The 27,676-nt window shown below is 48.4% G+C and overlaps 12 protein-coding genes across 12 annotated transcripts; 4 read left to right on the top strand and 8 right to left on the bottom strand.

Annotated features, from left to right (window-relative positions):
- Nucleotides 1-9: 9 nt before the first annotated feature.
- Nucleotides 10-1,432, top strand: N7508_003734 (SHNi-TPR domain-containing protein; the record flags this gene model as incomplete). Its single annotated transcript, XM_058461800.1, has 2 exons — nucleotides 10-1,089; nucleotides 1,148-1,432. The coding sequence occupies 2 exons, from the start codon at nucleotides 10-12 to the stop codon at nucleotides 1,430-1,432; spliced, it is 1,365 nt and encodes a 454-aa protein (XP_058322377.1).
- A 211-nt stretch (nucleotides 1,433-1,643) lies between these two features.
- Nucleotides 1,644-2,312, bottom strand: N7508_003735 (yippee/mis18 family protein; the record flags this gene model as incomplete). Its single annotated transcript, XM_058461801.1, has 1 exon — nucleotides 1,644-2,312. The coding sequence occupies one exon, from the start codon at nucleotides 2,310-2,312 to the stop codon at nucleotides 1,644-1,646; it is 669 nt and encodes a 222-aa protein (XP_058322378.1).
- A 199-nt stretch (nucleotides 2,313-2,511) lies between these two features.
- On the bottom strand, nucleotides 2,512-3,384 carry N7508_003736 (ornithine decarboxylase antizyme; the record flags this gene model as incomplete). The annotated part of the gene is made up of 3 exons (XM_058461802.1): nucleotides 2,512-2,728; nucleotides 2,802-3,217; nucleotides 3,307-3,384. 3 exons carry the CDS (start codon nucleotides 3,382-3,384, stop codon nucleotides 2,512-2,514), a joined length of 711 nt encoding a protein of 236 aa, XP_058322379.1.
- Nucleotides 3,385-3,999: 615 nt separating this feature from the next.
- N7508_003737 (cleavage polyadenylation factor subunit MPE1) lies at nucleotides 4,000-6,025 on the bottom strand (the record flags this gene model as incomplete). Its single annotated transcript, XM_058461803.1, has 4 exons — nucleotides 4,000-5,297; nucleotides 5,354-5,451; nucleotides 5,504-5,801; nucleotides 5,854-6,025. 4 exons carry the CDS (start codon nucleotides 6,023-6,025, stop codon nucleotides 4,000-4,002), a joined length of 1,866 nt encoding a protein of 621 aa, XP_058322380.1.
- Nucleotides 6,026-7,076: 1,051 nt separating this feature from the next.
- N7508_003738 (imidazoleglycerol-phosphate synthase) lies at nucleotides 7,077-8,860 on the bottom strand (the record flags this gene model as incomplete). The annotated part of the gene is made up of 3 exons (XM_058461804.1): nucleotides 7,077-7,166; nucleotides 7,220-8,662; nucleotides 8,738-8,860. The coding sequence occupies 3 exons, from the start codon at nucleotides 8,858-8,860 to the stop codon at nucleotides 7,077-7,079; spliced, it is 1,656 nt and encodes a 551-aa protein (XP_058322381.1).
- Nucleotides 8,861-8,872: 12 nt separating this feature from the next.
- Nucleotides 8,873-10,633, bottom strand: N7508_003739 (deoxycytidine monophosphate deaminase; the record flags this gene model as incomplete). The annotated part of the gene is made up of 8 exons (XM_058461805.1): nucleotides 8,873-8,885; nucleotides 9,254-9,282; nucleotides 9,340-9,390; nucleotides 9,439-9,526; nucleotides 9,591-9,723; nucleotides 9,798-10,159; nucleotides 10,219-10,558; nucleotides 10,612-10,633. 8 exons carry the CDS (start codon nucleotides 10,631-10,633, stop codon nucleotides 8,873-8,875), a joined length of 1,038 nt encoding a protein of 345 aa, XP_058322382.1.
- A 312-nt stretch (nucleotides 10,634-10,945) lies between these two features.
- On the top strand, nucleotides 10,946-13,340 carry N7508_003740 (putative autophagy ubiquitin-activating enzyme ApgG; the record flags this gene model as incomplete). The annotated part of the gene is made up of 7 exons (XM_058461806.1): nucleotides 10,946-11,136; nucleotides 11,192-11,300; nucleotides 11,353-12,059; nucleotides 12,121-12,265; nucleotides 12,325-12,789; nucleotides 12,845-13,207; nucleotides 13,260-13,340. 7 exons carry the CDS (start codon nucleotides 10,946-10,948, stop codon nucleotides 13,338-13,340), a joined length of 2,061 nt encoding a protein of 686 aa, XP_058322383.1.
- A 58-nt stretch (nucleotides 13,341-13,398) lies between these two features.
- On the bottom strand, nucleotides 13,399-14,537 carry N7508_003741 (RlmE family RNA methyltransferase; the record flags this gene model as incomplete). Its single annotated transcript, XM_058461807.1, has 6 exons — nucleotides 13,399-13,443; nucleotides 13,495-13,656; nucleotides 13,703-14,110; nucleotides 14,168-14,194; nucleotides 14,251-14,301; nucleotides 14,367-14,537. The coding sequence occupies 6 exons, from the start codon at nucleotides 14,535-14,537 to the stop codon at nucleotides 13,399-13,401; spliced, it is 864 nt and encodes a 287-aa protein (XP_058322384.1).
- A 241-nt stretch (nucleotides 14,538-14,778) lies between these two features.
- On the bottom strand, nucleotides 14,779-16,443 carry N7508_003742 (uncharacterized protein; the record flags this gene model as incomplete). Its single annotated transcript, XM_058461808.1, has 3 exons — nucleotides 14,779-16,005; nucleotides 16,065-16,355; nucleotides 16,414-16,443. 3 exons carry the CDS (start codon nucleotides 16,441-16,443, stop codon nucleotides 14,779-14,781), a joined length of 1,548 nt encoding a protein of 515 aa, XP_058322385.1.
- Nucleotides 16,444-16,755: 312 nt separating this feature from the next.
- On the top strand, nucleotides 16,756-20,022 carry N7508_003743 (uncharacterized protein; the record flags this gene model as incomplete). The annotated part of the gene is made up of 6 exons (XM_058461809.1): nucleotides 16,756-17,100; nucleotides 17,153-17,250; nucleotides 17,312-17,667; nucleotides 17,754-17,865; nucleotides 18,357-19,109; nucleotides 19,170-20,022. The coding sequence occupies 6 exons, from the start codon at nucleotides 16,756-16,758 to the stop codon at nucleotides 20,020-20,022; spliced, it is 2,517 nt and encodes an 838-aa protein (XP_058322386.1).
- Nucleotides 20,023-20,180: 158 nt separating this feature from the next.
- On the bottom strand, nucleotides 20,181-24,287 carry N7508_003744 (replication factor A subunit protein RFA1; the record flags this gene model as incomplete). The annotated part of the gene is made up of 7 exons (XM_058461810.1): nucleotides 20,181-20,337; nucleotides 20,396-21,751; nucleotides 22,162-22,251; nucleotides 22,310-23,836; nucleotides 23,884-23,974; nucleotides 24,037-24,188; nucleotides 24,244-24,287. The coding sequence occupies 7 exons, from the start codon at nucleotides 24,285-24,287 to the stop codon at nucleotides 20,181-20,183; spliced, it is 3,417 nt and encodes a 1,138-aa protein (XP_058322387.1).
- Nucleotides 24,288-24,664: 377 nt separating this feature from the next.
- Nucleotides 24,665-27,287, top strand: N7508_003745 (ubiquitin-specific protease UBP14; the record flags this gene model as incomplete). The annotated part of the gene is made up of 6 exons (XM_058461811.1): nucleotides 24,665-24,695; nucleotides 24,763-24,830; nucleotides 24,887-25,027; nucleotides 25,086-25,359; nucleotides 25,411-27,091; nucleotides 27,143-27,287. 6 exons carry the CDS (start codon nucleotides 24,665-24,667, stop codon nucleotides 27,285-27,287), a joined length of 2,340 nt encoding a protein of 779 aa, XP_058322388.1.
- Between the last annotated feature and the right edge of the window lie 389 nt (nucleotides 27,288-27,676).

Here is a 27,676-nt window from a genome sequence, read left to right on the forward strand (position 1 = left end):
TTCCGCGCCATGACTGATACCCACCAACCTAAAATGCAAGAGCCCGAGCTCTCTGCGCAAGAGCAGCGAGCTGAACTTGAGGACTTGATCGCTCGAGCCGCCGCGAAAGATGCCACTAAAGACCACAATGCAGCTTCTGAGTTGTACTCTCAAGCTACCGAGCTGCAGGCCGAACTCAACGGCGAACTCTCCCCAGAAAATGCCGACCTGCTCTATGCCTACGGAAAATCACTATACAACGTGGCAGTGAGCAAAAGTGATGTGCTGGGATCCAAGGTAGCTGGGGAGCAGCCCCAATCCAGCAACCCACCTCCAAAAAAAGTTTCCTCTTCTGCTGGGTCTAAGCCCTCCGGTGAGCATCTCGTCAAAGATGCGATTACCGATTCAAAGGCTCAGGACCCGCCTTCGAACAGGGCCGCAAGTAAAGAGTCAGAATCTGCAGGATCGAAACCCCTCTTCCAGTTTACTGGAGACGAAAACTTTGTGGACTCTGATTCGGAGGACGAGGAAGATGGCGAGCAAGCCGACGAGGAGGATGACGACGACGATTTTGCCAACGCCTTTGAAGTTCTCGACTTGGCACGTGTTCTGTATCTCAAAAAGCTGAGTGCTGCCGAGGCAAACGACGGAGGCAAAGGTAAATCTACGGCTATTTCTACGGATGCCAAGCATATCAAGGAACGACTTGCCGACACCCACGATCTTCAGGCTGAAATCTCGCTGGAGGCCGAGAGATTTAATGACGCGGTTAATGATCTGAGAGTTGTTCTCGACTTGAGGAATTCGCTATATCCTCTTGAAGATCCTTCAGTCGCCGAGTGCCATTACAAGCTATCTCTCGCCCTGGAGTTTGCATCTGTTCAACAGGGCGATGAGGAGAGCGGTGAAAACGAGAAGAACAAAGTTGATGAAGAGATGAGAAAGGATGCTGCCACCCAGATGGAGCTTGCGATCGAAAGTTGCAAGGTCAGAATGGCTCAAGAGGAAAAGAAGCTTGAAGCCGACACAGACGTGGATGAGGACAAAGTAACTGCGATAAAGAGGAAGATCGCCAATGTCAAAGAGATCATTGCTGATATGGAGCAACGGGTAAATATGCCACACCTTCGACCATTTTACCTGAAGTATTAACTGACGATCAATGCAGCTTGTTGATCTGCGTCGGCCGCCTGTTTCTGTAGAACAGAACGACCAAGCCAATGAGGCTATGCTGAAAGGTATTCTGGGCCAGATTGTCGGCCAGTCGGCAACCGATCAGAAGGCGCAGCTTGAGGCGGCAAGCCAGGGAGCGACGGACTTATCTGCCTATGTCAAACGGAAGCCCACGAAGCAGTCAGCCCAAGGGTCTGGTTCTGCCTCAAAGAGGCCTGCCGAAGAACCTGCGGTCGATAATGGCTCGAAACGGTCCCGCGTCGATGATACCTCTCCTTGAAGTGACCTGCCTCTGAAATCGCATGTCTGAGCATAGTATTTCCTATGCCTTTTTACACCCTGGGACCCACTTCAATTATCTAGGAGTTAATTAATATTCCATAAAACACATGCGGCCTTTCAAGCTATATTAAGATATGCAAACATTCAAGGGTATCATAACACATTATGCACACCCTACCACAGGCTCTCGGGCGTTCTTCTCATGACATTTAGAACATGGCAGGTCGACGTTCAATCTTGCGACTTCGTCGACGCGTAGCGAGTCCAGGACTCCAAATGCCAGCGAACAAATCCTCGCACTCATCTTCATCCTGACTGTCAAACTCGGCGTCTGTGGGGGCAGATTCGATTCCTTCCGATTGCTGTTCTGATCGCATAGACGGATCAAGAGTAGGCAGAGACTCCCAGCAGGAAGAGGTGGTGATTTTCTTGGTTTCCAGAATAAACTTGCCAACCTTGTATCGCTGTGATTCCTCCTCGGCTGCAACATACTTCCAGCCCAAAACACTGTCACAGAATGCGCAACTCACATCGCTGACTGTATGGGCACCTGTGACTAACTGGCGAGGAACTGGGCGCTGTAATATTGTGTTTGGGAGTGAAGTTGTGGGCGAAGAGGACGCGCTGACCGACACGGCTGTGGCCACCGGCTCCGCTGAGACGAGATATGCACGTCCATGGCGACCTGTAAATCCCTTGCTAATAATCTGGGAGGCGAAGCAAAGTTGTGATGCGCACCCTGCACAGCGCAGATAGGGAACATGTCCTTCCAGGTACTTGGACTTGCGGGATTTGGAGTCCGGAGAAAGCCCGTGTGTAGGGAATATGGTCGATGGGAGTAGGAACTTGGGAAAGTGGAGTTTGCGCTCCTTGGACATATTGAGAAAGAGGTACGTAGGGAAGTCAAAAGTGAGGAGTCAAGAGTGACGTCGAGAGTCAAGTTTGAGTCAAGGGGAAGGGAACCTGAGGTCATGTCTTATCTTAAATCTTATCTTATCCAGGAAACGCGGGGAAATTTTCCGTTTGCTTCAAATGATCTTTCATATACTCAAAATATCCTCGACGCTACTACTATTGCTAGACTTCAGCAACCAAGAAGAGCCACTTGTCGCTGATAGGGGCTCCTTGGTCAACACTTGACATCCACGGTTCTAAAGTTGTAAGGCTGAATCCACACCACCCTAGACTTCGGACGAGCTCTATTGCATCTGTGCGCTCGGAGCGACCAACACACGCAACTATTTGTGAGCACCCGAATGGAGTAATTTCCGCGAGCTCGAAAAGAGCGATTAGTCTGTGAAATAAAGATTAGCAAACGATCTCACATCTCTGCGGCATGAGAAACCAGAGCTCTTAACGGCACATACCCCGATTTGAGGCCTTGATCAAGTGTGCGGTCTTCGAAAAAGACGAACAGGGTGTTCTCCCCGTTGTTCTCGGCCACGAAACCTCGATATTTCGCATCGCTGGAATAGTCCCAAACCTCAATCCATCGCTTGATTCGATCATGCACTTGTCCGATTTGGTTTGGGATGTTTTGGAACACATCCATCCCCAGCGACTCCTGTCGCACGAAACTCCCCTCACCAAGGAATGTCGTAGACAGTTTGTCACAGAAGAGTCTCTCACACTCTTCCGGGATAGTATGCGTTGCCTCCCCTCTGTACTCTGGCCAGCCATTGCCAGGCCAGGTTCTTTCCGCACTGGAAGCGGGAATATCGAGAGGAGGACTTAAAAGAGCCGATTTAGACCCCGAGGGAACCTCAGGGATACCACTGTACTCCTAGATTCAGAGTTAGAATTTTGCCGGTTGGAAAGAAAGGGGAGGTTCTTACCGGCGCCCAGCGTAGTGCAATAGTGGAAGCCGCGAACCTGAGAGGTCGACGAATCAACACTGTAGCAGCTGGCGAGCACAGTGCTCTGGGATTCTTGGTCCAGAAACCGCTGCATTTGATTGCAATTACTACTGTGGTTACTCATGTATTTCGCCATGATAGTCGATGATTCCGATCGGTGTGGGTCTCGGGGTATTTGATAAACGGTGAAAGGCAAAGACCGGTCAGGGTATCGAGACGGATCGAGAAGAATGATGTTGTAGAGTAAGTAGAGAAGACACGGTGAAGACGGTTGTGATGAAAAGAAGTTGAGGATATGACTGAGAGAGAAGAGATCAGACGGTGTGGACGGGGGGACGAGCGTCTCTTCCAGTCACCTGACTCAACTCATATATATCTCTACATTTGGTGCCCGACTCTCATACAGATCTGTCTGTGCTTTGGGTATTGCTGCAGTTTACGATGGGTTTCGATTTGAATTTATGGAATTGTATTGAGAATATATTAAAAGTACACCCTCTTGTCCATCTCTACCCGAAAGAGTCATCGCATACGCAGAGAGTATGAAGGGGAGATACAAATGCCGGGAAATCAAAGGACGCCCCCAGAATGGCACGCAAAGAGAAGAAATAAAGAGTCAGAAATAAAAGGAAAAATGAATCCGCTCTGAATATGCATATACACAGTGCACCATCCAAGGCCCGAACGCCAGATAACAAGCCGTAGCACTCTAAAGCTCCCGATAATCACTAGGCCGAACTCTTCGGTTCCTAGCTTGATGACGTTGCGGATTCACAGGCTGTCGGAAATACGGCGAGTCCTCTTCCCTAGAGTACGGAGTACTGAAAGCTGTCCGTTGCTGGTTGGAGAAATTGTTCATGCCAGGGCCTGGCCCTTGGAATCCGTTCTGGCCCATAGAGAACATAGACATTGAGGGTTCTCCGTTGAACATGTTGGGAAATCCGTTGGGTATTCCGCCATTGTTCTGGTCGCCGAACATACCGGGATTGAATTGCATGTTCATTGGGTTCCAACTGGGACCCATGCCATTTGGGAAGCCATTAGCGGACGCCATTGCCATCGGGTTCATGAAGCCCATGGGATCGGCTCCAAATCCTGGACCGGAGAATGGCATCATAGGCATACCCGGCATGCCTGGCATTGGGTTGAAGCTGTTGAAGGGCATTTCTTGGTTGAAGGGGGCAGGAGGGGGAACACCTGCAGCGCCCTCTTTGTTGCTATTATCCTGACCTTGGGCAGCTGATTGGTGGTCTTCGGCCTTGTGTTTCTTCACAGCATTTCCCGGCTCAGAGTGTGCGGTCTCAGTGGCATTAGTGGGTTCATCCTCCGCTGGTCTCTTCTTTGACTGGGGCGGTGCAGGCTCTTGAGCTTGATTGGGCGGGATTTGCTCTTTGTCGGCCGAGGGGATCTTGATTTCAGTTGTGACTGCCTCTGGGAGAGAAGTCCCATCCGGACCTGCAGGATGTTTGTCCTTCTCCTTCTTTGCATCAGCCTTCTCTGCTTCATAGACCTTAATTTTGGATGCGGCTTCATCATCCGGGGTAAGGTTGTCAAGTAAAACACCTTCCGTGGAACAACCAGGGCAAACAAAGTCACTTTCAATCAAAGCATTTGAGATACAGTCATTGCAATATGTTCTTTGACAACATGGTGTCTTGGTTGGCTCTAAGAACATTCTCTTGTCAATTGGGCATTGCAGGCCACGAGCTTGCAAAGCCTTGCTCTCCTCGAGGGCCGCTGCCTCAGCTGCCGCCGCCGCCGATGCCTGGACCTTTTCCTGATACAACTCCCAGGCTGCCTTATCCGGCTTTGCAATCACAAAGTCACCATCAGCATTCACCATCACTCCTGTATTCCTCGCATCTTCGGTGGAGCCATCAGGTGCCAGAGATTCTGGTTTGTCGACTTTGGTTTGGAGCGAACGAGGGATGCCGGTTGATCGCTTGACTCGGTATTTACCGTCGAATTTCGGATCGTTGTTGGTCGGGCACGCTTGAATCCAATGACCTGAATGATGGTGTTAACAATTTGGAGTAGTATCACCTGAGGTGGCGAAAGCTTACCTTTTTCTCTGCATCGATAGCAAAGATACCCTGGTGGAGGAGGGTGGTCAGGTACATTGACAGGTTTGCCTCTGCCACGACCGAACACGGGTGTCGCGCTGGAAAAAGTCAGTATCTCGATCCTGATCAAAGGACTGTGTGAGCTCTCACTTGGCCATTTCTTGCTGTTGCTCCTGCCATTGACTAGCTTGTAAGTTGAAAAGCGCATTGATCTTCTCTTCCTCGGTTTGGGCATTATTGAGTTCCAGGACATTGTTGTTCACGGATTGACCCATCCCAGGTGTCGCTCTGTTCGTCGAAGGTTCGGTGCGGGGGGCACTGCGAGCGTTGACTGGCATCTTTCCGGAGACATAACGAGCAGCACCACCCTTACCAGGGCGTGCTGCGGGTAGTCTGCGAGCAATCACCGATGTGGACCGAGGGATGATTGTCGTGTCATCATCATATTCTATTGAAAGAGGTCAGTAAGGGAGGGCAGGTGGTGACGTGCAGCAACGTACCCTCTCTGGTGTCTTCGTTGTAAATTGACAGCTCAAAGTCACTTCCGTCACCCAATCTACTTTGGCTGATAATCTCTCTTTTGAGTTCAAAGACCGAAATACCAGTACCGTCGAAGGTGACCCGTGAGGGTTCTTTCTGGGACTTGAACTTGAAATGAACGGACGATGACATTGTATTCAATTTTGAGGGGTGCAACAAAAATGAGAGTTGTATTAAATCCCACGTTTAGGGCACCACCAGCTTGTACAGTGAGCAAGAGGGGATGATAAAGAGAAAGGTTTTGTGAATCACCAGTCGCAAAGAAAGGTCAGAGAAGAAAAGATATCTTCTCAATAGCAAACAAAGCACAAGTATTTAGGGAAATGAAATCAGAAACCGATAGACTTGTATCTATCGATTAGGGATGCTGGAGACAATATTTTGTGAATGATTCTTCTTGGATGCTGAATAGTGAGTGTTCAGGTCACTGCATACAAATGGAGATCAAGAAATTGAGGAATACAATTGTCGAAGGAACTGGCGCTGAAGAAAAAAGGTGCATTCAAGAGAGATTTGATGGTCTGCCCCGTCCTTCAAGTGATCCGCAGAGCCACCCCAAAACCTTGACCTGTTATCGGACCAGCTGGCTGGAGATCCTTGCAGACACCGTCTCTTATCAAAGGAAAACCTGTTTATGAGTGAGAAGCGTCGTGGGGGCGGACAAATCTGAAATCGGGGTATCGCGGGAGTTCGTGGTTTCGATCACGTTTCGGGCAAGGTAATGCGGGGAGGGTAATTCGAAATTCAAAGAAAAGAAAAGGGTGAGAAAGCAACCGAAAGTGAGTCTTGAAAACTGAGAATAAAAGGCAGAGATGGTGCAAGAATGAAGTCCAGTAACAACGGCTGGCGTCGACGGATAAGGAAGAGATGAAGTGGCAAGTGAGGAAAAGTCAGATGATCTAGTCCGTGTTCACCGCCTTTTACGCCGCCTTTACCGTGAAATGATAGTCAGAGGGGCTTGCCTATTTAGGGACTTGCAGTATAATGGCTGAAGAATCTATAGAGCTTACTACTAGCAACTGGATGATGATTTTTTTTTTTCTTTTCGTTTACACTTTAAATCTTCTATACATCTTCCAAGTTGATGGGCCCATGATCTATTGAGGTAATGAAAGTGAAAAACACTTTACAGTGGAAAGTATGCTCAGGAAAGAAAACACAACGGAATTGCACGGTGGACTCTTCAGATGTCAGCCTCAAATTGACGAACCAAGAAACCCTCCGTCTGAAGGTGGTCTTTCACTTGAGTCACGGTGAATTCACCGCGGTGGAACTAGGGCCTGGTTAACAACTGCATCACAAAACAACATGTAGATTCGAACTTACCATTCCAGCTCCGAGTGCTGCATCAGTGGTGGTCTTGTTGAAAACCTCGGCGAAGTGTGCGGGTACTCCGGCTCCGCTTGAAGCAATGACGGGGATCTTGATTGCAGCCTTAACGTCATTGACTAATTCCAGATCGAATCCACTGTTGCTTCCATCCTTATCGATGCAGTTCAGGAGAATTTCGCCGGCACCCATGGCTTCAACAGCCCTAACAAGTTGCCGCACATCCATGTCACGAGTTTCCCTGCCACCTTTGACGGTGCACTGGTACCAACAGTAGCTTTGTCCCGATGAGTTAGGGAATTGCGTCCTAAGTGTGTGGTGGTGGGTGTCCTCTGGCTTATCAACGTAAACCCTCTTTGGGTCGACGCTCACTACAACAGCTTGCTTGCCATAAGCGTTAGATATGGTCTCAATGGCTGTCTCACCACTCAGCTTTTCGCCGGCGTTGTAATAATCTTCGGCAGCAAAGACAGCATCGGAACCGACGCTGACTTTATCGGCGCCAGACTTGAAATACATCGTCGCCACGTCCAGGGCAGGGACCCGTGTTCCGTCGGTGTCAACGGTATCTTTAATTCCCCCGCCAATGGTCAGAGGCACAAAGACAGTTTCCGATGTACGTCGCAGAATTTCAAGCATAGGCGTGTCAGCGATGGGGCAGTTCCGGAAAGAGGTAATGTTCAAAAAGGTAACTTCGTCTGCCCCCTGCTCGTAGTATTTCTTGGCCATGTCGACAGGCTTTCCAAGGTTTCGAACGTGACCACCGGCGTCCGCTCCGTCCTTTTCGCGTACATCGTACTGATCGCCCTTGGTGACAACCAAGTCACCGGCATCGTTCGTTCGAACATCAAGACAGGCAATGACCCGACGAGTCAGTCCATTTTCTTTGCCAGCAACCAGGTCCTGTGCGAGGGACTGGAATTGCTCGCCATCCAAAAATGCGCGAATGGCGCGAAGACCGGCCAAGCCACTCTTTTCCGGGTGGAACTGTGTGCCGAAGATGTTACCACGACTAATAGCTCCAATAAATTCCTCTTCTCCATAAGTAGCCGTAGCCACGGACCAGCCTTCACTTTCCAGGGCACCTGGCTTGTAAGGGGCCGCATAGGAGTGGACGTAGTAGTACTTGCTGGTTGGTCTCAGGCCAAAAAAGCTTTGCCCCTTCGCAGCATCAGACCCAGTGTTCATCGCGGAATTCCATCCAATGTGCGGCACACTCTTGGAACTATCGTTAAACTTTTCAATGCGAGTGGGAATCACGCCAAGTCCAGGGACGTCGTTGTCTTCCTCGGAGCCCTGAAAAAGAGCCTGCAAACCAACACAGATTCCCATGAACGGCTTTCCAGCTTCAATGTGCTGCCTGATGGGCTCTAGGAATCCACCTTTATCCAATTGAGAAAGACAGTGGCCAAAGTGGCCGACACCGGGGAGGATCAGTTTCTTGAGAGTGATCTTGTTAGCAACCTCATACTATGGTTATGGCATGGTAAAATTTCCATTGAGTAATAGACTAACATCTGCAGTTCTCACATCCTCTGGTGATCTGACCCATTCAACATCGTAACCAACTTGGTTGATCGCATTGACCAAGGAACGGATGTTTCCCGCAACGTAGTCCAGTAGGTGCACAGTGGGCATGGTTTCGGTGTCTCAAACCACAAGGCTGAGGTGAAGCTGCAGGTATTATGGATGATTGCAAATATTCAACTCCCAGAAAAATGGGAAAGCATGAGTCCTTCGAAGGGTTGCTCGAGGGCCCCGCCAAATTTCGCGCGCTGAGTCATACTTCTTTTTTTTCTGCCGGCCAAAATGATGCGTTTAAAGGTACATTCGGGTACTTCCCCACTCATCTTATCTACCACCTATCGCGGGTACTCTTAAGTATTTTTGGTGCTCTGATATAGATTCACACTCAATAAGTTCATTTGACTGGGCATTTGTTTAGCTGATTTGTAATTTTTTAAGGTCTTAACCTATCTTTTCTTGATTCACGTCTGGGGTCAGCTTCCATCTGTGGCTGGTCTGTCAAACTCCTGCAAATAAACAAGACCATTCGAGGGCTATGACGAGGTCAGCTATGCAACATAAATTCACTGGAGACTGAGCATTGAGCATACCGGGTGGAATTGCCGTAGACGAACACCTGCTTCTTGCAAGATGGCAGCGCTCTGAACAGTCCTTAGTAAACGTATAACACAGCCAGATCAAATGCTTACATCTTTGTCCATGTTATATCCTTGAGAGTAAACAACTTCAGATATGCCGACTTGGGCTATCTTAACAGTGCATGTCAGGCACGGGCATCTATAATCAGCAAGGAATGAGTATCACCTCCTAGGGTAAAGTATCAAGGGTAATTTGAACATACGTATCACAGTAAAGAATAGCGCCCTCTCGAATGCGCTCTCTGCCTGCTTCCAACAACGCATTTTCTTCGGCATGTAGGCAAAGGCACGTTGAGAGGCCAACTCCACCTCCATCTCCGCGGTTGCATCGAGGACCTAAATAGCGTGTTCAGGTCAGTATGATGGACAATAAAAACAGCAAAGTCACTTTGTTCTGGCAACAAGCATACATCCACCTTGGTTGCAGTTTCGAAGATGACGCGGAGTTCCGTTGTACCCAGTACTAATGACACGGCGCTCTCGGACCAGCACACATCCTACTCTTCTCTTCATGCAATTGCTTCTTTGTGCGGCCAGAGAGGCCAGCTGCATGAAATATTGATCCCAATTTGGTCGTAGTCGCTCTTCGTCAGCCAGGTCAAGAGTGTTCAGGGCCGAGTGTAGCTCTTCAAGGGATGACGATGAGTTAAACAAGCGCACTTGGGCTTTATCGGTCAAGTAAACACGCCCAACATCCTTGTCGTATAAGTTATGGTCGTTCCAGAGAACAAATTTTTCGAGATCGGGCGGGTCTAGCTGTCTTCTCCAGCACCTTTTGGGTGACTTAGTCAGTCCTATTAGGCCGAAATCATGAACTGTGTTACCACGAACCTGTCCGCAAATCGTTTCCATCGGAGGCTCACCGGGGCATCAACGCTCACAAGCAGAAAGAATGGGCGTAACAGGAATCGATCTAGAGTACTTGCATCTGCAATATCTGTAGTTATCCAACGTTCTTGCCATCTTTTAGTAGCAAAGTCGAGGAGAATATCGGCATTCTCAAACGTATGCTCTGGTTGGGTGTCTCCTTTCTTTCTGATCTCTGAAGCTTGTAGTCGTAAGTCATCCTCGGGGTCGGTGATCTGGGGCATTTTGCTGGCAAGCTCAAGAAGTTGGAACCCTTGTTGTTGAATCAGGTACTCGGCAATCGCATGTTTGCCGGCACATATGCCTGATGATCTGTTAGTTCTTTCGCACAGTGGGTTCCAGAATGTGTCTGCTGACCTCCACATAATCCAATGAGCATCTTTCAGGAGAAGGGAGTAGAAAAGGTAGAAAATAGAAAGTCAAAAATCAACAGTAGCAAGTAGAGGGGAAGAAAAGAAACGCGAAAGTAGTGGGGCCGCTCAAGTCGCGATCTTATCGAGCCTGATAGGAGAACATTGGGTATCTACAAAGAAGAGTAAAGCATCTCTGCCCAGGTGATATTGAATCTGTTGGGTAGAGTCACCTGTGTAGAGTCAGCTGACAAGGTCAGGGTCCACGGGTATCTATAGATATAAGATTTATAGACCTCACCTTCCCCGCCCGCGTTGACATCACCCACATTTCTCTCAAGATGCAGTACACGCCCTTTGCTTCCGATATTGAGCTGCCCTTCTATACATCTCTAGCCTCCCATAAGATCAACCATGACAAGCTAGATGACTCCGCCCGGGCAGTGCTGGGCTTATATGAGATCCGCCCCTCGGATCCCGAGGCCGCATCATGTCGAATTCAAATACACGGAAATGCCCTCACTGGCAGCGAGTAAGATCAGGCTCAGGTTGTACCTGAACTCTCCCATCACTGACAAGCCACCTAGAGGACCCTCTGGCTACTACAGGGCCGAAGGCATGATCAAAAATGTCAACACAGTCGAAGAATATCGAAACATAGACAGGCCCCAGCTGCTTCACCAAGCTGGACAGACGGTAAGAAGACAACTTATCTGTCATTTGATAACTTACTGATGGGCATTTCAAGGTTTGGGATGCAATCAATGACGGAACCATTTTCTCATGTCCGTCCTTGCTGGCCAGCTTCATTATCGTGTCTTTTGCCGACCTCAAGAAATACAAATTCCATTACTGGTTTGCTTTTCCGGCAATTCACTCTGACCCCTCATGGATACCAGTGGGAACAGATTCTGTTAACGGGAGGTACCTATCCCCCCGTGAAAGCACCACCCTTGTGGAATCCGTGGAGACTTGGTCCTATGCTGTCGATCATCGGCAAAGAGGGTTCTTTTTAGCCCGGAAGACCAAGAGTAACAATGGTCAAGGTATCGAGAACGAGCTGGGCCTCAACTGGCAAATAGCGTCACTTTCGGAATACGAAAATGGTTTTTTCAATGACACGGCCGCTAAGGACCGTTATGTTTGTTTTGCAGACCCGTCGAATTATGAACAGGCACCGGGGTGGATGTTACGAAATCTACTTGTTTTGGTCAGGCAGCGATGGGGTCTCACTCAAGTACAAATCCTACGGTACCGTGATGTGCACTCGAAGCGTGAACAGGGTCGCAGCATGGTCATTCATCTGAAATCAAGCGGAAGACAAGAGGTGCAACCACCGAAAGCACCAATCAAAGAAGTATCGCCGTTGCCAAAGGTAACCGGATGGGAACGCAACCCAGTAGGAAAGTTGTCGGGAAGAAATGTTAATCTCACGGATTACATGGATCCTAAAAGGTAGGCCACTCAAGATCTTTCCCGCATTGTAATCAGCTATTGATAATTATCATGTCTATAGATTGGCTGACCAGTCGGTTGATCTTAACCTCAAACTTATCAAATGGCGAATCAGCCCGACTCTCAATCTTGAGAAAATCAAAGACACCAAATGTCTTTTGCTCGGAGCTGGTACCCTCGGTAGCTATGTGTCTCGAAACTTGCTAGTATGTGAATCTCAACATTCATGCATGGGATACATTTGTCCTAACTATCGATTGTTCAGGGCTGGGGCGTGAAGAAAATAACATTTGTTGACAATGGGTCCATTTCATTTTCTAACCCCGTTAGGCAACCTTTATTCAATTTTACGGATTGCTTGAATGGCGGAGCCCGAAAAGCACATAGAGCAGCCGAAGCCCTGGCCGAAATTTACCCCGGGGTGGAATCCGAAGGCCACGCAACGTCGGTACCCATGGCGGGTCACCCCATTGTGGACGAAAAAGCAACAAAGGACGACTTTGAAACACTTAGGAAGTTGATCAATGACCATGATGCTATTTTTCTTCTCATGGACACACGGGAATCACGATGGCTACCAACGGTGATGGGCAAAGCCGCAGGGAAGATCGTCATGAATGCTGCCCTAGGCTTTGATACATTCGTTGTCATGCGGCATGGCATGAATGGTGGTAACACATCGTCTGAACTTGGGTGCTATTTCTGTAACGACGTTGTTGCACCAGCCAACGTAAGACCAAAGGGTGATCCAAATTGGTACACATAGCTGACCAGAATATGCCTAGTCGATCAAGGACCAATCTCTCGACCAACAGTGTACCGTGACCCGCCCAGGGGTAGCCCCCATAGCATCTGCACTCCTCGTGGAGCTTTTAGTCTCGCTTCTTCAACATCCCCAAGGCGCTGCAGCACCAGCTCCGGTGGCGAAAAGCACCGAGAGCGATGACCATCCTCTGGGCATTGTACCTCATCAAATTCGAGGATTCTTATCCACATTTGAGAACTTATCCGTCACTGGTCAGAGTTACCAAAGCTGCAGTGCATGCTCGGAGAGAGTGATTGGTGCATATCGGGAACATGGATGGGATTTCGTACGAAAAGCCCTAAATGAACCTGGCTACGTCGAGGAATTGAGCGGTCTTAAAGAGGTCAGCAAATTTTCCCTTGGAAGATACATTTGGAGACTGACAGTTACAAAAGGTTCATGAGAAGGCGGAAGCAGCACTGGCGGATATCGAATGGGATGATGCATCTGATAACGAAGAGATCGAGATCCTCTGATAATAATGTTTTCAAAGGTGATTTGCACATTATATGACCTTGATACCCCTTAGTTAATTCATTTTTTTCGCTCCAGACCAACAAAAAATGCTTCTTTGGATTCCTGCCGATTGCGTTAGCTGAGTATGTTCAGATAGGACCGGGAAACCCTTACGCTGCGAGATGATTCGGGTTTTAACCGATGGACCTTTCTGAATAGATCTTTCAATTGCTGTTCTAACTCTTTGTCCTCGGCGCCTTGGTAGAATTTGCAGACAAAATGACCGCCTGTCTTCAAAACGTCTGTACTGAAGCGTAAAGCCGCGTGGCAGAGATCCTATAGGATTTAGAAATGACCAGCCTCAATATGTAGGGGTTCATACCATACTGCCAGCATGATCCTTGAAGTTGAGACCGCTGGTGTTCATCATCCTGTTATAGGGAGCACTTAGACTTCGTTTCCAGAATCCGGACGTCTGGTACCAGGGAGCAGACATATCACTTAAAACCACATCCACCGTTCTTTCAAGAATTTTATCACTTCCACACGTTTTTTCGGCGGGGTTTTCGGAATCTATAGTCGGTTCCAAGAGACTGGTGCTGGAATCGCCCTGAAGACCGGGCTGGCGCGGTCTGCCTCGCTCGGGGCTGCGGAGAAAGTCTCGAATGTAAGTCTGGATCTCAGGTGCGAGGAAATTGCCCTGGATTGTAGACACTCCTTTTGGTGGCTGGGCTGGGATGATATCAACACCGAGGACTCGGCCGTGCGGTTGAGTGCGGTTTGCGGCCACCTGCCGGAATTAATTTCCAATCTCGACATAGATTGTTTGAATTGGAGCACAACATACCTGGGACCAAGATCCTGGGGCATAGCCCTATTTCAATGAGATTAATTGCCAGTCCGAACCCGAGGGTAAACGATTTGCATTACCAAGTCAACAACTGTCTGCCCGCCCTTGAAAATTCGATATTTCTCGTCAATCTAACCACAGAGGTTATGTTATGGGGTATGCTTCAAGAAAAGAGTGTAAGTTAGGTACTGTTTACCTGCAATAATTTGAACGCAGCTCTGCTTTTCAGCCCTTGCACTGCAGCTTCTCTCGTAAACTGATCCTTTTGCTGTCGAGCTTGCCACCGCTTGGACGAGGCCTGTCTTGCCTGGGAGAATGTACGGGGGCGACAAGCATATCGCCGGGTGGTAAGCAATAACGCGAACATGGCGTGAAGGTCGAGAAAGAAGTCGTATCGAGCCAGAGGTTCGCAAGGAGCTTTCGCTTTCTGCCGGCAAAACAAAGTGGACCGCCGGTGTTCCCAGCGTGATTGTATTTATACACATCAGGGGACATAATATATTTCCGAATTCCATTCTATTGCTTCGAAAAGGCAGTTGAATTAAGCGCTAATATGTGATAGAGCAGACATGGAGATCGTCAAAAGATTTCTACAAGTCCAATTGTCGTCAGAGTCGCCTGCGGTCCCGCTTCAATGGAGAGAATCCCATAGGTGCCCCGAATCCAAGACCCCGTTGCAGTCGCTCGCCGTTAGACGTGCTTGGTTGCTGCATGCCACCTAGTTTTGAAGTACGTCCAGCCCCAAGTGCAAGTTTCCGCCCAAATTTCTTGTTCAGGCGAGGCTCTCCTTCATCATCATCGTTATCTTCCTCCATCAGACTCCGGTCTCGTGGACCACCGAGTTTACGTTTTTTTGGCTTGATCTGCTCAGGTTGACTAAGCTGTTCATCATCAGTATCAACGGACAGCTTGCGGCGATCCAGGCGGCTCTCTGGCTTCTTGGAGCCATTTTTTGTTGCCGGGGCATCATGCGCCTTCGATCTCACTGGTTTACTGATGGGGTTGCGATCTTGAGTTGGAGACAATTGGCGTCGCAAAGCAGAACCAATGTGCTTGGGCTGACCAATTAGGGTCCCTTTGTCGAGTGGATCAAGCGTGGTATCGGCATCTTCACGCATATCATCTTCATCTGCCACGGAGCTCAACGGGGAATCTGCCGGTGCACCTGTGCGGTTCAAGAAGGGAGTAATGGAGAATGCCGATTTGTCACCAGGTAAGGCCGAGTCTTTTTTAACCTTCTCTTGGACTCGAACGGCACCTGGAGTTGCAATCGTCACACCCCCATGACCACTAGGTCCAGGGCGCTGAAGCGGGATAGTCCGAGAACCTGGTTCGGACTCATCCCCTCTGTCCACTTTGTTATTGCGTCGCTGCAATACCTCGTTCTGAGCTTCCTGTAGCTTGTCCTTGGTCCATCGTAATTGCTGTTTCAGCGAGTCAATCTTCCCTTCGAGCACTGCGCGCTGGCTGTCAAACTCCGAACTCTGTTGCCGTTTATCCAATTCTTGCTGTTGTTTTGCTCGTACTTCTCCAGAAAGTTCGTTTCGTAACTCATCGACTTGTGCAGATAGCTTGGTCATCCCCGCTGTTTGCTGTGATCCATTAGACCGAGTGCGTTCGTGGGCATGCCTTTCTTTATCAAGTTGAATCTCCAGAGAATTCAGTTGCCGTTCCATCTCATGTTTTTCGGCGATCATGGCCTGACGGGATGAGCTTTGCGCTTTGAGCCGCTCTACCTCCGTTTGTAGGGCTGCGAGGTCTTTGGAGAGGCGAACCTTCTCGGCGAAGACTGCGTTGTAGCTGGTTGAAGTATTCTTTCGACTGGCGAGTTCTTCCTGTTACTGTCAATGAGACGGATTCCACGAAATTATCAAACAAAAAGGTCGTAGCATACTCTGAGTCGGTCTATCTCGCTCATTGAAGTTTGCGCGTGACGCTCCAAGCGATCAATTTCCTGACAGGCTTCCTCGAGTTGAACACATGCCTCGGAATCAGCGTTTGTGAACCCGAGGAGATGTTCATTTGCTTCATCCAACTGTGATCGGAGAGCTTCATTTTCGAATTCCAAAAACAAGTGCTCCATGCGTCGCACACGATCTCTCTCGCCTTCCAGGAGACGCGCAGAGTCTGACAAGGTTTTCTCATATTCCTTCTCCAGGCGCACAGTCCTTATGGACATTTCGTACTACATAAATAAGTTAGTATTCCTTGAATGTAGTCTTGAGTTCGGGGCGTCCACACACATCGACAGATGCTTCTTGGGCCATTGCCATGGTGACAACAGGGGAAGGCAGGGCAAAAAGACTAGAATAAGAATAGTATGGCCAAACAAGCCCAATAAAGCTGGATAAGAATATGTGGTGTGTTATATCCAATGCTATGAGGCCCACGCAAGGGAAGACGCGTCGGTGTTTTGGAGCGATTACCCCGATGTCTTATGTAATCAATGCTCAGTTCCTGGTTGATAGTGGACACCTGGACTTAACTGCTCGACGTGTTCAATCATCTTCAATTGCAATCGAGAATTCTCAATTGCAGTTCAGATTCAACTTATAAAAAGCTGTCCAGCTCCTTGTCATGTCAACATGAAGCCCTGGACGGCCCTTTTCCTGCTTTTGTCGGTCGTGTCCGGCGTACTGTCCGCACAGTCAACCCCGGACAAGTTTGCAAGATATCAATCCCTGTCTCGCTCGGGGCCTGTTGATCTGGATAGCGCATCATATGAGGAATTGACTTCGGAACCTCGAGACTACTTTGCTGTGGTGATTTTAACTGCCACAGATGCTCGTTTTGGCTGCCTTCTGTGCCGTGATTTTGAACCAGAATGGGATTTGATTGCACGAAGCTGGAATAAGGGTACCAAGCCCGATGATCTGAAGGTGGTCTATGGAACACTTGACTTTGATAATGGAAAGGCAGTCTTCCAAAAGGTAGGCAATTGGACAGGAACCCATGAAGCGTGCCATTGACTGACTCAAGCAGCTCATGCTTCAAACTGCGCCTGTGTTGCTTGTTTTCCCTCCAACCATCGGTCCATTTGCCAAGGTGGAAGGAGATCCTCTTCGATTCGATTTCACCGGGTATGTCTCTCAGCTCTCTGCCCCTACTGTCTTTTCTCACTGACGTGTCCAACTTCAACAGCCCGATTTCCGCCGACCAGATCTACTCCTGGATCGAACGTCAACTTCCCGACGGTCCAAAGCCCCCACTTGTTCGACCTATTAACTATATGCGCATTGTGACGACAATCACCATTCTGATGGCTTCCGTCACTGTCACTGCGGTACTGTACCCATATGTGCTGCCAATTGTGCAGAATCGGAACTTGTGGGCTGCAATCAGCTTGATCGCCATTCTGCTGTTCACAAGTGGACAAATGTTCAATCACATTCGGAAGGTTCCATATGTTGCAGGTGATGGACGAGGTGGCATTAGCTACTTTGCTGGCGGTTTCCAGAATCAATTTGGGATGGAGACACAGATTGTGGCTGCTATCTGTAAGTATGAATTTACAAGGCTCGTTCTGTCCTGAAATTCTGTCTCCCCGTGTGTGCAGCCTTATTGATTCTAACTGCTTCTCTAGATGCTGTCCTTTCCTTTGCTACAATCGCACTTGCGCTAAAGGTTCCTCGCATGGAAGATGTCAAAGGTCAGCAGCTAGCTGTCTTAATCTGGGCAGCTGTTCTTTTTGGGACGTATAGCTTCCTTTTGAGTGTTTTTAAGGCTAAGAATGGCGGTTATCCATTCTATCTGCCCCCATTCTAGAACCAACTCGATCAAAGCAGGATGATGACTCCTGAGAACATATCGTTACTGGGCTGATTGCTGACATCCCAATGCGTGCTTCAACATGGTTTTATGGTGATTACCGTAGCTAGTGGCTCTAGTTTCCTTGGCTTGTTGCATGGACTGGCTCATGGATAGGTTTTTCTTTGCCATACACAATAAGTTCAGTGAATATCCGTGAGAATAGGTCCAAAATGTAGTTGTCTCTTAAAGTAATCTAGCTGTACATTCGTATGAACTGATTGTAGCTGAATAGCCTAGAAGTGAATAATACAAAGACGAGCTCCGCACTTCGTACTTGAGTGCCAATGTACCGAAGCCCCCACTCCGCTTTCACAGCATTTTTATCCCTTATAAACACTCCCTTCGCCCATATTTCTGATACATCTCAACTTCCCAGACTGGGTCTTGCCATATACATGGCTAAACCCGGTGATGCCCGCATGGGCAAGATCCTGACTTCGTCGGCGACAGGCACAACGTTCTTGATCATGATTCAATTAGCCTCCAGGATCTTCACCTTTGCCTCAAACCAGCTGATTCTGCGCACACTTTCGCCAGTTGTACTCGGGATAGCAGCCCAGCTCGAGCTTTTCCAAATTTCGATTTTGTATTTCTCAAGAGAGAGCATTCGAGTGGCCATTCAAAGACAGCCAATGTCATCTTCAACCAAGAGCAAAAGTCAACCCGGTCAAGCAAACGATACAGAGTCTTTGGCATCTCAGGCAGTGGTGAACGTATCTTATCTGAGTCTTGCTCTTGGTATCCCTGCAACTCTGTTTTTCACTATTCTATATCAGCGCTTTGTGTCAGATGAGGCTTCAAAAATCGCATTCTTCCACCTCAGCGTGGCAATTACCGGTCTTGCAGCTCTCATAGAACTCAGTATTGAGCCATTCTTTGCGGTGGTTCAACAGCATATGTTGTATGAGAAGCGTGCTACCGTGGAGATGCCAGCAGCATTTCTTAGGAGTTTTGTAACATCTGTTGCCTTCATTTACAGCTCTCGGGCCAACTATAACCCTGGTGTGGTCCCATTTGCGCTAGGTCACCTCGTTTATTCGTTTGCGCTCCTTTTTGGCTATTCTTTGGTCTTACTGACGGGACCAAGGGATAAGCAATTCTCTTTCTTGTTAACACGCGTGCAATCCAGGTAAAGCAAACCGCGCCTCGGCCGAAGTGAAACTGTGGATAATGTGTTAACAAACAACAGTGATCCATCAAAATATATCCTGGGACTGTTCTCGCGCCGATTAACGTCACTTGCTGCTAATGTGTTTTTCCAATCTTTGGTGAAGCATTTGCTCACGCAAGGCGACACCATGATGCTTGCAGCCCTTTCAGGGCTAGAAGACCAAGGTATATACTCCCTTGCATCAAATTACGGTGGTCTTGTTGCACGTATCATCTTCCAGCCACTGGAGGAGAGCAGCCGGAACCTATTTTCAACCCTCATGAGTCCAAATGAGAGCGGGAAGCTGAGTCGCATGCAAATCCGCACGGCCAAAAATCATCTTGTAGACATTCTGCACGCCTACCAGCTGTTCTCAATTCTTATTTTCCCATTGGGGCCCATGATGGTTCCACAACTGCTGCATATCCTAGGAGGTCGCCAGTGGGCTTCTCCAAAAGTTGGGGATTTGCTTTCAGTCTACTGCTACTATATTCCATTTCTGGCACTCAATGGAATCACCGAAGCATTTGTATCATCAGCAGCTAATCCTAGCGAGATTCGGCGACAAACAGGGTGGATGGGTGTCTTCTCCGCCTGTTATGCTGTCGCAGCCTACACGTTCCTTGAGCTAGGAAATCTGGGCGCTTACGGATTGGTCCTGGCTAACATCGTGAATATGTTTGTTCGGACTCTTTGGAGTTTCAGCTTCATTACATCTTACCTCCACCGACATGGAGAACATCTCCCCGCAAGCGAAGTAGCCATCCGACCTGCTAGCTTCATCATTGGAGCTTTAGCCAGTGCAATCGTGACTCAACAAACACTCGAGAACTCACGGCTAGGATTTTTCCAAGTTTGTGCTTGTAGTGGCATATATGTTCTTGTGATGTAAGTGATTATACTTCTATTATATCGATTTTACTTGTTCTTGTTCCTAATGCCCGACAAAAATGATAGATTCTACATTGAAAAGGAATATTTGATGAGCCTGTTGACAAGGATTTGTCAAACAGTATCCTCACGCGGGAAAGAAAAAAGGCAATAGTGCAACTAATCGTCAAATGTGATCTTCGTAGCCGCTTTGTCCGTGCCGATGTCCTTGTAGAAAGCGCCGTATGAATCGTGCTGCTTCTTCTTAACTGTGGTTCCAAATTTCAGCAGAGCTTCTGGAACCTCTTGCTTGGCGGCCTTGAGGACATTGATCAATCTGTTCAAAATTAGCATTGCACCGGTAGTTGAGTTTTATTGAGATGTGAGTAACGTACCCGCCAGACAGTCCCTTGTCAGTTTCAGTAAACATAGTGATAGCATGTCCCTCAGCCCCAGCACGACCAGTTCTTCCAATTCTGTGCACGTAGTCCTCAACAGTCAGAGGGAAGGTGACATTGATGACCAGCATCACGGCTGGAATATCAAGACCACGTGCCGCCACATCGGTTGCCACAAGGACGGTGGCAGTGCCCTTCTTGAAAGAGTCAAGGTTGCGGAATCTGTCAGATTGATTCAAATCACCATGGATACCAGCAACCTTGAATCCTTTGTTTCTGATAAGGTTCTCCACTCGCATAGCCTCCTTCTTGTAGAGACAGAACACCAAGACCTTCTCCGGCGATTGACCCTTTTGAGACCGACTGAGTAGCTGGATAAGTCGGCCTTCCTTGTCTCGGGGATCAACAACCTCAACAACTTGCTTGATTCTCGTGTTGGCGCGAGGATCCGCAGATGGGTCTCCTCCAATGGTAACAGTCACAGGGTCGTTCATGAATGTTGCTGCAAGGTTTTGAATTGACCGAGGCCATGTTGCTGTGAACATGACTGTCTGTCTTCTAGAGACAGGCATTGGCTGGATAATATCCTTGATGTCCTGTTCGAACCCCTTGTCAAGCATGCGATCTGCCTCGTCCAAGACGAGGTAATTAACCTTGCTAAGATTCACAGAGCCATCGTTTTGCAGATCCTTTAAACGACCCGGCGTGGCAACGACGATGGCAGCCTTCTGAAGGGCGTAACGCTGTTCATCCTTGCCTACACCTCCATAGATACATGTCACTGTGGTCTTCTCGGAGCTGGCGTACTTAATGAGCTGGTCATAGATCTGCATGGCAAGCTCTCGAGTTGGTGAGATGATCACCGCCCTCGGGTGGCAGGGTTTCTTGCTTGGCTTGGAGTCGATCAATTTCTTGAGACATGGCAAGCCAAAACCCAATGTTTTGCCACTTCCAGTCTCTGCAATGCCAATCACATCACGACCAGCGAACAAAAGTGGCCAGGTGGTAGACTGAATCGGCGTTGGTGCGGGGAATGCCTTCAGTTGAGAGTACAGAGCAGTATCACATTCTGGCAAGTAGTCAAACGAGAGGAGTGGACGGAACTTGGGCGCATCGACTAGAGGATCAGTGATTTTGATAATCTTTTCATTCATGTAGGTGTCAATTTCCGATTGAGGAAGCTTGGAGAGAGCAGGGGCTTCAGAGTAAGATGTTTTCTGTGTTGACCTCTCGTCTCCATTTTCGTTGTCTTTGGGAGCTTTTGCGGGCTTCTCAGACTTGGACTTCTTCTTCGGTCGCTGCTCCGTTGAGTCATGGTGACGTTTACCCATGACTGATTGTGGGATGTGGGAACTGTTGAAGAATAATAACAGAGAAAGGGCAATTCAAACGCAAACCTGAATTCTCCGTTTCTGAACGGCAGGCGGGAAGGAGAAAAAAAAAAAAAAAAACTATGACTATTGCCATGATACTCCGCCTTCTAGACAATGCATAGGTAATAGGAATTTGTACCGCCTTCCTAATGAATACAAGTGTTTATCACCGCCTCTACAGTATTTCTATCTGGCATGGAATATTGGATGGGAGAGCAGAAGAGAAGAAGAATGAAGCATACACTACCAGTCGCACCATTTTAAACCAAAGCAGCATAGGAGAAAAGAAATACATTCAAACAAATCAAATTCTTAGTGTATGCATACTGGCATCAGATGAAGATATTCGGATATCGGGTAATGCCCCTGACTTTCTTCATCTTCACTTACTCAATGCTGTAGGAGTTGATGATGTCAGCAAGGCGAGAGGCTTCTTCGGAGTAATTGATTGGCTGAGAAGAGGAGACCTGGTATCGCACACTAGAGGCATAATTAGCACAAGGTTCGGGCAACTCCAAATTTGCATGGCTTTTCTTACCGTTGCTGTTCACCAAAGTTGTCAATCTTTGCTCGGCACCTGAAGCTCCATGTCTGACAATTGGCATTTTGGAAAACTTCACCGTAGGCGATAGGGTCATCTTCACGAAGTTGCATCAATTCATCGGCCGAAATTCCCATAATATTTCTTCCGGTGTCATCGAAGCAACTGAGCCAAAGCTGGCCGGTGTGATCGCTGACACTAATAGGCATGATGAAGCGATACTCGGGCTTGGGGTGGGTTTTGTCGCACATTTCACAGCGCCACTGGCCGGGGTCAAGCTCTGTTACCTTCTTGTTGCAGTTTTCAGAGAGACAGGCAGGGTAGCACCAGGTAGAGTCCTGCTTAATGTAGATCACAGTGGCTTTCAAGGAGAAGTAATCCGGCTGCTCAGACATGCCCAGCCCTTCCTCCCGAACCTGTGCAACAGTTTTGAACTTGTCGGTCTTCGTGGATGAATTTGTAGCATTGGACAATGATGCATGGGAAGTGAAATTTTCCGACCTGCCTTGAGCGTCATACCAGCCTCTAAGCCGATGAGCCTCGCCAATATCAGGGTCAACAGTCATTGAGCCCGAGCTCAAAAGACTCAGGCTCCTTCCACCAAAGTCTGAAACCTTAACTCCCTTGAACGCAACAACCGACTCGGGCGCGACACCAAAGTTTTTCGCTGTTGCGCCCCAGATTGTCAAGCGGACAGAAAATCCAGTGTTATCTACCAGCGTAAGTTCGCGCTTGTCGTATGGCTTGCCAGTGCTCTTTGACACAATCTGAGATGTTTCACCGACATCTTTCAATACGCCAATGACATCGGTAGTCGTGTCTTTTTCAACAGTCTGCAGATCAGCAACAGTGGTGAAGTTGAATCGAATTTGGGGTACATCGTTTTGTTCTTCTGCCTGTTGTAGGGCGTGAGAGTTAGCCACGCTGTAAGCAAGAAGGTAAGGGGAGAAGGCATAATAAACAGTGAGCAGTGTGCTTACTTTCTCGACGAGGGTATCTCTCTCAAATGTAAGCTCATAGTCGTTGTTGAGATTGGTGAATTGCTTCTTGGCAATTTGGACACGACAAGGGCTTGAGATGTAATAAACACTTCCCTCCTGGAAGAGTTCATAAAGGGCATCACACTGATCGTTAAAACCAGTGGCACGGATTTCACCGCTGTCGTCCAATAGATTGACACTAAACAATTTGCCCTCGCCATTCTTGTTGTGCCATGTCTTGATATTGGACTTGCTGGTGCATCGCGCTTTCATTGTCCATTTGTTGGAATACGGAGAGATAGCTTCGATGGGGTAGATTGTGGCATGGGCAGTGGCAGCCGCAGAGGGTCGCATGGGTTGGGCCCGGCTGGCCGGTTGAGCCTGCGCACCCTCCATCTTGGAGCCGTAAAATCCGTTGCTCGAAATTGTTGTGGGTTGGTTAGCCTCCTCTTCCTCGCCTTTCACTTCAAGTGGCTTGGGTTCACCAATCTTATCAGCCTCGCCCAGTTCCTTCAGAACTTCAAGGTCCAAGATGATGAGGATTCTACCATTGATCAGTATGATCCAGCAACACTTTTCAAATCGACTCACTTCTTGCCCTTGACAGAGTTTGATTGGAATGACTTCAGTCGTACAAAGGAACCCTTCTTGAGGGAACCATCTGTCACCACGTGGTTCGCTTCTTTTCGGTCGGTCAGCTACCCCATATGTCTAAGGTTAAGAGAATGATCGTATTCAACATACGGGTGGCAAGCATTGTTTGGACATAATTCGCAATGTCGCTGAAAACAGCCCGGTATCGGTCTGGATGGTTTGGCTGAGGTGGCAACGCCTTGATTTGGACACACTGAACGATCGGTTCTCGGACCTGGGGTTTGGTCTCATCGAAGATGGCACTGTGATGATGATTATTAGAATGTATTTTAGTGGACAGCTTGTTGGAATTCAAACCTGAGAGCCCCAACGGTGACTTGGGATGCTGCATCAGAAGCCATGATGTTATGGCTTGCGATGAAGATAAGAAACGATTCGAAACGGACAGAATCCAACAAGCTATAAGAGAATTGAAGGCAAAGAAATATGGAAGAAAGGACGTGTAGACTTTTAAAGCGAGTTGAGGTTGGCTTGGGTGCACGACGCGTGGTGAGGAAAATAACGCGTTAAGTGGCTGAACCCCACCACATGACCCTCGTTGCCTCAGGCCTAGGGCCCAGCTTTACCCCACGCATCCAAGCTCTGCCTTGATCTGCTGCATCGGAGATTCCTCTTGCCATCTCTGCCTACTCAATTCCTGACAGGAGCTTTCGGAGTCCTAGCTACAGAGAGCCTCACTTCTTCTTCTCTTTCTGATTTCATGATTCGTCCTCTGAATATGGCCTCTTGTGTCCATGCCAGTGCCGCAGGTTTGTGACAATACGACCTGTATATTCATCTGGCCACAATGAACTGACTGATTATTTTGCGCTGCAGATTTGATTCCACCCGGACCTTCTCAGGCTGTATACCGAGAGGACTGCACTCAGTGCTTTGATTCTATCGTATGTGGTTTTGTTTCCTGTTCTGCCTACCACACAGTTGGTCTGACTCTCACAAGGATGACGAATGCGGCCTCAACGTCTGTCTAAATTGTTTTAATGGTGGATGTTCTGGCGAAAGGAATCATGCTCTACTCCATTCCCAACGATTTGGTCACTCCCTAGCTCTAAATATCCGAAGAACTCCCAAAAAGGTCCAGGTATGACCTCAATCACATTTCCAGCTCGAGATCAATGATACTAATACCGTAGAAACAGCGTGACGAGCCTCCGCCGAAAATTTCCAAGCTTACCATCGCTGCCGAGACAGAAGAAGATAGGTATGACATTGCTACCTCGGTGGTTTGCTACGAATGCTCTCAGCACAACGTCGATCAGACTATTGGCAATCTATCTGTGGTAATTGAAGGTATTATGACCGCAATGGCCTTTTCCAAGAGAGAAGAAGTAAAGGCCTGGGAGCAAGAATTTGTTCCTTGCGAGCATACCCTCTGCTTAGTTCAACAAGAGTCCGAGCAAGCCGCATCCAAAGGTATTTTCAATTCACACCATTACTTTGACTGTGGCGCTAATTATAGAGTAGATTCGAGCCATTGTACGGAGTGTGATTTGTCAGAGAACCTCTGGCTGTGTTTGGAATGCGGGAATACAGCTTGTGGACGAAGTCAGTTCGGTGGCAGTCGCGGCAATTCACATGGTCTTACTCATGCCGACTCAACATCACATGCGGTTGCCGTCAAGCTAGGCTCCATCACAGCAGAGGGCTCGGCTGATGTCTACTGCTATAAGTGCAATGAGGAAAGGGTGGACCCAGAGCTGGCCACGCATCTTGCACATTGGGGAATTTACCTGGCCGGACGTGAAAAAACTGAGAAGAGCCTGATGGAAATGCAAGTCGAACACAACCTACAATGGGAATTCTCAATGACGACTGAGGATGGCCGGGAGCTGACCCCTGTGTTTGGTCCTGGCTTTACAGGTCTGGCCAATCTTGGAAACAGCTGTTATCTGTCCAGTATCATGCAATGCATCTTCTCGGTGGCCGGATTTTGTGAGCGGTACTATCACCCGTCCGAAGAACCACCGCTTTGTCAAGCACCAGCGCAAGACCTGGAGACTCAGTTACGAAAGCTCGCGGATGGGATCCTCTCAGGACGGTACTCTCGACCCGATTCTCGCCTTCTTTCGTCTCCGGATGCAGAAGCTGTCCATCAGAAGGGTTTGTCACCGACCATGTTCAAGTATCTCATAGGGCAGGGCCACGAGGAATTTGCAACCATGAGACAGCAGGATGCATTTGAATTCCTTCTCCACCTTTTCAAAGCAATCAGCCTGTCAAAGCACACTGGTAGGCGGGATAATCCAGTACAGCTATTCCGTTTCCTAGTTGAGCAGCGTCTTCAGTGTTTACACTGTAAGAAAGTCCGCTATCGGGTGGATGAGCAAGACAACATCTCTGTTGCAGTTCCCGCACGTCGCGTCACTACTTCGGACGAGACGGGAAGTCAGTATGAGTCGATTTTTCTGTCGGAGTGTCTGGATATTTTTACTTCAGGTGAGGTTGTTGAGCTGACATGTCCTGCATGTGCTAGCCAGAGTGGCTTCATGAAACGGTCGGCATTCAAGACGCTGCCTCACGAATTAGCAATCAACGCTCGTCGATTTGAGCTGGTCAACTGGGTCCCTACGAAGCTCGACATCCCTGTCCTGGTTGATGACAAGCCACTGGACTTCAGCTCCTACATGGCTGCTGAGCATGACGCTAGTGAGGAGCTACTTCCAGAAGTAGATGAGCCTACGGCATTTGAACCGAATCCACAGCTTCTTGATCAGCTCTTAAGCATGGGCTTCCCTGCTGTCAGGTGTCAGAAAGCTCTCCATGCTACTGGAAACTCTGATCCAGAAGCTGCCATGAATTGGCTGTTTGCCCACATGGAAGATCCAGACATCGATGAGCCGGTGGCCCTGGGTCAAAAGAACGTTGTATCTGATGGTACTGAACAGGATGTGACAAAAATTGCTCAACTAGGTGATATGGGCATCGAGGAGCCTCGCGCTCGACAGGCGCTCGCTGCAACTGATGGCGATGTCAATCGGGCCCTTGATTGGGTTTTCAGTCACCCTGACGAGCCAGTGGAAGAGGAAAGTATGGGTGCAGATGATGATACGCAAACTCATGATAGCCAGGTTGGGCTCGACAGCTTACCTGCTCGGTATGAATTACGGTCGATTGTATGCCACAAAGGCACTTCTGTCCATGCAGGGTGAGCGATCCATCCCGATCTCCAGGTTCGGGGCTTACTAACTATTACTAGACATTATGTTGCTTTCGTTCGGAAAACTTTGCCCGGTCAAAGCCACCTATCATGGGTCCTCTTCAATGACGAAAAAGTGGTCAAGTCTGAAGACATTGAAGCAATGAAGAGAACCGCATATCTGTATTTCTTCACACGGGTCTAGAAAATTGGATTTTTGTGTCTTTTCATGGGTGGCGTGAGATGGTAGCATACGGTGGAGTGGGAAAATTCATCACCTTCTCTTTATTTCTGTCTCTTTCCCTCTTCTCTGTCTTCTAGACTGGTACGGATGTAATCTCAGCTGCTAAGCTTAGTGGTCTCACAATCTCACGTCTCTTACGCGGGATGATATACTCAAAATTGGCAAATCACTCTTGTGGTGCATACATTTGGCTCAGTTAGATGTCCAGGATTAGGGTATGGGGGAAGATCCATCACTATAGATAGTATAGCGTACATGCTCTTTTTCCTCTCAGAAAAAGCATGTTCTACTTTCCCAGCAGCATATTTCTATTTCTCGTCCTGATTGCTGCTCCTCAGCGTACTGGACTT

This window comes from Penicillium antarcticum (genome assembly GCF_028974205.1).
Source record: "Penicillium antarcticum strain IBT 31339 chromosome Unknown utg000003l_segment0_segment0, whole genome shotgun sequence".
NCBI classification, from domain to species: Eukaryota; Fungi; Ascomycota; class Eurotiomycetes; order Eurotiales; family Aspergillaceae; genus Penicillium; species Penicillium antarcticum.